Source organism: Nicotiana tomentosiformis, chromosome 1 (assembly GCF_000390325.3).
Source record: "Nicotiana tomentosiformis chromosome 1, ASM39032v3, whole genome shotgun sequence".
NCBI lineage: Eukaryota > Viridiplantae > Streptophyta > Magnoliopsida > Solanales > Solanaceae > Nicotiana > Nicotiana tomentosiformis.
Genome location: NC_090812.1, coordinates 50,799,952 through 50,807,716, shown reverse-complemented (window position 1 = coordinate 50,807,716; position 7,765 = coordinate 50,799,952). Strand labels below are relative to the sequence as shown.

At 35.4% G+C, this 7,765-nt stretch overlaps 1 protein-coding gene across 1 annotated transcript; it reads left to right on the top strand.

Annotated features, from left to right (window-relative positions):
* Positions 1 to 411: 411 nt before the first annotated feature.
* On the top strand, positions 412 to 1,005 carry LOC138906462 (uncharacterized). Its single transcript, XM_070195285.1, has one exon. It carries the CDS (start codon positions 412 to 414, stop codon positions 1,003 to 1,005), a length of 594 nt encoding a protein of 197 aa, XP_070051386.1.
* Positions 1,006 to 7,765: the final 6,760 nt, after the last annotated feature.

Genomic DNA, 7,765 nt, shown 5'->3' with positions numbered 1-7,765 from the left:
TCAAAGGCTAGGATTATTATAGAATCATGGCTGATGAATGTAGACTCACCATTGTTAGGCGATTCCTAGCAATACACACAAGACAGTTGACCACCCAATGCAAGACTCTTCACTACATCAAAGTACACAGAGAACTGAGCAAAGTAAATAGAGGCACCAAGACAAAGGCAACTATGAAGAAGAAGAGTATCTCCAAACATAAAGGGGAAGAAGTAGAACAAGAAACTCAAGCAAGGGTAACAAAAATAGATATGCTACCTCTGTAAAGAGAAAACAAAAGAAAGATACTCTCTCCCCAAATATATCATGATCACTACAATCTTTTGGGATATTAGGGCAGTGAGGCCAAAAAAGGCCATTCATAGGCTAAAACAACATATAGACATTAACAACATTCTTTACACTTCAATAATGGAACCCATGGTTGGAAAGGAAAAAATTGAAGGGTACATAAAATTCTTGGGCTATCAAGAATGCATTTTCAATGATAATGGAAAGATATGGTGCTTCTGGAAAAATATCAGCAATACCTCTATTATTGCAAATGATGACCAACAAATTTCTATTAAAATTGAAAATGGTTCAGACAACCACCCCATCATTATCACTGCTATATATGGCAAATGTACTGCTTTGGAAAGAAGAGATCTATGGAGTATCCTGGAGAACATCAGCCTAAATATTAATGGTCCTTTGTGCATTGGAGGTGACTTCAATGTTATTCTTGACCCCGGAGAGAAGCTAGGTGGTAAACCTCATATGATGCACAGGAGCCTGGAATTTCAAAATTATATGAATAATTGTAGTACTACAAATATTGGCTATACAGGTCCCAAGTTCACCTGGTGTAATAACATAGGGCCAAGGAAAAGAATTTGGAAGAGGCTTGATAGAGTCTTTATTAATGATAAATGGGCTAAAATTTTTCAAAACACTACCGTGAGACATTTGCTGAGGAGTAGTTCAGATCACAGGACTACTCATGAAATCTTCAAACTCTACTAACTCTCACTTTAAGTACTTCAAATTTCTTAACTTCAGGACTTCACAAGAGGGTTTTCGCAATCTAGTTAAGGAAGTTTGGAGTACTAAGATCAATGGTAATAGCATGTGGAGACTTCAGTCCAAATTAAAGCTCCTGGGCAAGAGATTAAGTAAATGGTCTAGAGAAAAAATTGGAGACATTCATGAGCATGTTACCAAGTGGGAATAAAAGATCCCGAATTTAGAGGAAATTTAAATCTCTAACAATACTGACATCGACAGGGAAGAAACCAGCAAGGCACATACTGAATACATCAAATGGATGGATATGCAAGACTCTCTATTTACCCAAAAAAACTAATGCCAAATGGTTTGAGGAGGGCGACAGAACACCAATTATTTTCATAGTAAGCTTAGAGAAAAAGGAAGCTCCGATTGAAGAGAATAAAAAAACATAAGGGCAAATGGATAAAAAGAGAGGAGGAAATTGCAAAGACAGTTATTCGGCACTTCAACTCCATGTTCAACCTTCCTGCACCTCACCTGAATTCTACATTTCTGAATTGTATTACTAAAAATATCACTGAAGAAGACAGAGATAAGCTAGATGAAGAACCTAGTAAGGAAGAAATCTGAAAGGCAGTTTTAGTCTGTCTGCCTCTAGTGCAGCTGGTCTAGATGGTTATAATGGTACCTTCTTCCACAACTGTTGGGATATCATTAAAGAAGACATTAGTGCTTTCATTTGAAAATTTTTCAAAGGTACTCCTCTTACCAAATTCTAGACTCATACTTGTTTGGTTTTAATTCCTAAGTTGCATGCCCCTACCTTATTTAGTGAGTTTAGACCTATCAATCTATCTAATTTCACTAACAAAATTATTTCTAAAATCCTATCAATTAGACTTACTCCTTTGTTGACTAGTCTAATCTCTCCTAATCAGAGTGGCTTTGTTAAAGATAGACTCATCTCTGAAAATATTCTACTAGCACATGAAATAGTTCAATCCATTTGTCTAGGTAATCAAGGTGGTAATTTAGTCCTTAAATTGGATATGGCTAAAGCCTATAATAGAATGTCATAGAGCTTTGTAACCTCTGTCCTTAGGAAATTTGATTTCTCTGAATCATGGATTTATAAAATTATGAATTTTTTGTCTGGATTTTGGTATTCTATCATAGTCAATGGTAATAGAAAAGGCTTCTTCTCATCCAGTCAAGGTCTTAAACAAGGGGACCCCTTATTCCTTTCTATTTTCATCCTGGCTGATGAGGTTCTTACTTGCTCTTTGAACAATTTATAATCTAATGATAATTTCATTCCTTTCTCTATGCCATAAAGGGGTCCTCGGATCAATCACCTTGCGCATGCTGATGATATTATTATCTTCACTAGTGGTAGTAACGCTTATATTAATCTATTTATGGACACCATTAGGAGATAAGAGAATAGCTCTGGCCAAAAGGTTAACAATGATAAAAGTTTCTTTTTAACTGCTCCTAATACTTGTACTATTAGAATCAATTGAATCAGGAATGCTACAGGTTACATGGACAAGAACTTCCACTTTACTTATCTAGGTTGCCTTATTTATATCGGAAGAAAAAAGTTAGTGTACTTTGACTTCCTTGTTAAAATAATTGTAAAGAAACTCAATTCTATTGCGGCGTGCAACCCGCTCCTCCAACATTTTCATTTACCAATTCTTATAGAAGAAATTTCCCCAATAAATTCAACAATTAATATAAATTATAAGACAACAAGCATACAATAATTATGAAACAAACAAAGGCAAATAGCAAATTATTATGAAAATCAGAGAGAAAATATGCAGTTTAATATTTAATATGCTAAATGTCAAATAATAATTAAGGCACATAATTCAAATAGCATGTAACAATTTATGCAGGAATTTAAGAACTAATATTTGACAAAGAATAGGAGAGAAACAATTATTATAATAATTAATTCATGATTTAAAATAATTTCTGATTTTTCAAGTAAGCAGGCAAATAATTAATTTGACGACGTATAGACACTCGTTACCTCGCCTATACATCGTTCACATGCAATTCACATAACAAATAATTTAAGGTTTCTATTCCCTCAAGTCAAGGTTAACCACGACACTTACCTTGCTTTGCAAATTCCAATCAATTACTCAACCACAGCTTTTCCTTTTAAATTTGTCTCCTAAAGCTTCATATTTATTCACAACAATTCAATATACTCAATACAAATCATAGGAATTAATTTCATATGAATTTACAAATTTACCGTATAAAAATCCGAAATTTATTTAAATATTCGACAGTGAGACTCATGTCTCAAATCTCGAAAAAACTTACGAAATCCGAACAACCATTCCGAGACGAGTCCAACCATATAAAAATTATCCAATTCCGATGTCAAATGGACCTTCAAATCTAAATTTTTCGTTTTTAGAAAGTTTTACAAAAATTCCAATTTCTTCCGTCTAAATCCGAAATAAATGATGAATATAGACTTAGATTTATGAAATACAATCACTATATGATAAAGAACACTTACCCAGTTCGAAATCGTGAAAATCTGCCTTGAAATCGCCTAAATCCGAGACTTGAAACTCAAAAATGAGTAAAAATGGCTAAGACCCGATTATATGTATTCTGCCCAGTATTTTCGCATCTGCGGGCTTTATTTTCGCACCTGCGGTCACGCATTTAGGAGAAAAATCTCGCATTTGCGAAGTAGGGATGCCAGGCGAGGTTCCGCATTTGTGGACATTTCTATCGCACCTGCGACGTCGCAGAAGCGACCAAATGACCGTAGAAGCGGTCTCTTCCGCAGAAGCGATTCAGCCTTCGCAGAAGCGGTCGCGCATTTGCGCCCCATTTCTCTGCAGAAGCGATGCAACTGGCCAGTGCCCAGGTCGCAGAAGCGACCAGCTTCTCGCTGATGCGGTTGCGCACCTGCGGTCACCAATGCGCAGGTGCGATTACACCAGATTCTGCCAAGAACATGCTGCTTTCAACATGCTCTAAACAATCCGAATTTCATCCGAAACACACCCGAGCCCCTCGGGACCTTATCCAAATATCACAACAAGTCCCGTAACATAATATGGACTTACTCGGGGTCTCATATCACGTCAAACAACGCTGAAATTACAATTCACACCCCGATTCAAACTTTGAGTTTTAAACTTTTCAATTTGCAAATCTCGTGCCAAAACATATTAAATGAATCCGGAATGACTTCAAATTTGGCACACAAGTCATAAATGACATTACAGAGCTGTTCAAATTTCCAGAATCAGATTCCAGCTCCGATATAAAAAAGTCAACCCCGTGGTCAAACTTGGAATCTTTAGCCTTTAAATTGCTAGTTCCGTTAAATGGTCATAACTTGATCTAGGGACCTCCAAATTAAATTTCGGGCAAACGTTCAAGTCTCAAATCACGATACGGAGCTACCGGAACTATCAAAATACTGATCCGGGTCCGTTTGCTAAAAATATTGACCAAAGTCAACTCAATTGAGTTTTAAAACTTTATTTCATATTTTAATCCATTTTTCATATGAAAATTTTTTAGAAAATTTTACGGACTGCGCACGCAAGTCGAGGAATAATAAATGGTTCTTTTCGAGGTCTTAGAACACAGAATTACTTATTAAATTTAAAGATGATATTTTGGGTCATCACATTAATATGAATCCATTTGTAGCCGGATTATAGTACAACTCTTATTAGGCTAGACTTTACGAGCGAATATGTGTTAAATTGCAATTCACAAGAAAAATCATAGGTATCGTCCCTCCTCACGCCGACTATAAAATAATATTCGTCCTCGAACCAGTAAAGCTGACGAGTCAAATAAATTTAAACTATCAAGATTAGTGTTATAGAGATAACACCTTTTTAAGGTATTTAAATGATGACAGGCAAATAAAGAATTTTTTTTAATAATTTACCCATTTTATGATGTTTGGTTTCTAATTAAGATTATGTTTTTGGTAGGTTTTTAAAGTTTGAATGATTTCAGTCTAATTTTAGATTCTGATCAAATCAAATATAAACCAATACAAATATAGAAAGTTATTCACAAGATTCCCATCTTTTATATTGTAAAAACCCCTCACACCAACTATAAAAGCCCTTCTTTTGTTCCCTTGTTTTCCACCCCTCAATTACATTCTCTATTCCTCTCTATACATTTCTTCCATTTTGAATATTATATTTCAGCTTTCTTTCATGTCCCAAAAAATGCCCAAACCTTGAACTTTCTGGCATATATCAAATGAGCATGGTTACATATGGTAATTGCTATATTATGATCAATACTTTAACTAATTTTTTTGGGCACATACATCGTATATGAGAACATAAAGTAAGTTGATAATCTATATTGGACTTCAGGTAACACTGTTTTTTTTCCCTTGAGAACCTAAGTAGTAATATGCTCCTCAACCTGTTGGACATCAGGCTTCTCCTTTTGTTTTTGTTTTTCCTAAAATCACAAGTGAATTGGCACCAACAAGTTGTTATAGTGATCTCAGGGTTTCTGTTTGTTTTTCTTTTTTTTTTTTAAAGGAAAACTTACGTGCAAATGCAATACCTATAGATCACTGCACCAACTCGGTAGTGCAAATTTTAAAGAGATTTTAGAAAAAAGAAAAACAAAAGGAAAACCCGATGTCCAACAGGTCAGGCGCATATTACAACTCTAGGTTCCCCTGGGAGAAAAAGAGAAGAATTATTATCTGAAGTTCAAGTAGAGATTATCAACTTACTTTGTGTTTGTGTACGATGTATGTGTTTAATAAAATTGGTTAAACTACCGATTAATGTCAGACTCCAAGGTGCAGTGAAGAAGGTGTCCTCAAGTTTATACCTCAAGTCTCCTCCGAGTAGCTGAAATCCGAGCAAGTCTATGGTACGCTGCTGGGACCAACTCCAAAATCTGCACAAGAAGTGCAGAGTGTAGTATCAGTACAACCGACCCCATATACTGGTAAGTACTGAGCCTAACCTCGACGAAGTAGTGACGAGGCTAAGGCGGGTCACTTACATTACCTGTACGTAATATTAGTAACAACAACAATAATAGAAATAAATCAGGTAACTCATTTATAATAATTGAAGCCTACTCAACAGTCATAACCAATTATCAATTCCATCAATTCTGTTGCAGCTTGCAACCCGCTCTCACAATATATTCACATTCAGTTATGCTGCAGCGTGCAACCTGCTCTCACAATATATTTACATTCAGTTATGTTGCGGCATGCAACCCGCTCCTCCAATATATTCATTTTAATCAAGTTTGTTGCGGCGTGCAACCCGATCCCCCAATATATATAAATATGTATGTCGACTTTTAAATAAGTCTGTTGCGGCGTGCAACCCGATCCTCCAATATGGACTTTTAATAAGTCTGTTGCGGCGTGCAACCCGATCCTCCAATATGGACTTTTTAATAAGTTTGTTACGGCGTGCAACCCGATTCTCCAATATGGACTTTTTAATAAGTCTGTTGTGGCGTGCAACCCGATCCTCCAATATATTCATTATAATTAATTCTGTTGCGGCGTGCAACCCGCTCCTCCAACATTTTCATTTACCAATTCTTATAGAAGAAATTTCCCCAATAAATGCAACAATTAATATAAATTATAAGACAACAAGCATACAATAATTATGAAACAAACAAAGGCAAATAGCAAATTATTATGAAAATCAGAGAGAAAATATGCAGTTTAATATTTAATATGCTAAATGTCAAATAATAATTAAGGCACATAATTCAAATAGCATGTAACAATTTATGCAGGAATTTAAGAATTAATATTTGACAAAGAATAGGAGAGAAATAATTATTATAATAATTAATTCATGATTTAAAATAATTTTTAATTTTTCAAGTAAGCAGGCAAACAATTAATTTGACGACGTATAGACACTCGTTACCTCGCCTATACATCGTTCACATGCAATTCACATAACAAATAATTTAAGGTTTCTATTCCCTCAAGTCAAGGTTAACCACGACACTTGCCTTGCTTTGCAAATTTCAATCAATTACTCAACCACAGCTTTTCCTTTTAAATTTGTCTCTTAAAGCTTCAAATTTATTCACAATAATTCAATATACTCAATACAAATCATAGGAATTAATTTCATATGAATTTACAAATTTACCGTATAAAAATCTGAAATTTATTTAAATATTCGACAGTGAGACTCATGTCTCAAATCTCAAAAAAACTTACAAAATCCGAACAACCATTCCGAGACGAGTCCAACCATATAAAAATTATCCAATTCCGATGTCAAATGGACCTTCAAATCTAAATTTTTTGTTTTTCGAAAGTTTTACAAAAATTCCAATTTCTTCCGTCTAAATCCGAAATAAATGATGAATATAGACTTAGATTTATGAAATACAATCACTATATGATAAAGAACACTTACCCAGTTCGAAATCGTAAAAATCTGCCTTGAAATCGCCCAAATCCGAGACTTGAAACTCAAAAATGAGTAAAAATGGCTAAGACCCGATTATATGTATTCTGCCCAGCATTTTCGCATCTGCGGGCTTTATTTTCGCACCTGCGGTCACGCATTTGGGAGAAAAATCTCGCATTTGCGAAGTAGGGATGCCAGGCGAGGTTCCGCATTTGTGGACATTTCTATCGCACCTGCGACGTCGCAGAAGCGACCAAATGACCGTAGAAGCGGTCTCTTCCGCAGAAGCGATTCAGCCTTCGCAGAAGCGGTCGCGCATTTGCGCCCCGATG

Coding starts and splice junctions, on each gene's coding strand:
- LOC138906462 (XM_070195285.1), top strand. CDS start 412: ATGGAACCCATGGTTGGAAAGGAAAAAATTGAAGGGTACATAAAATTC.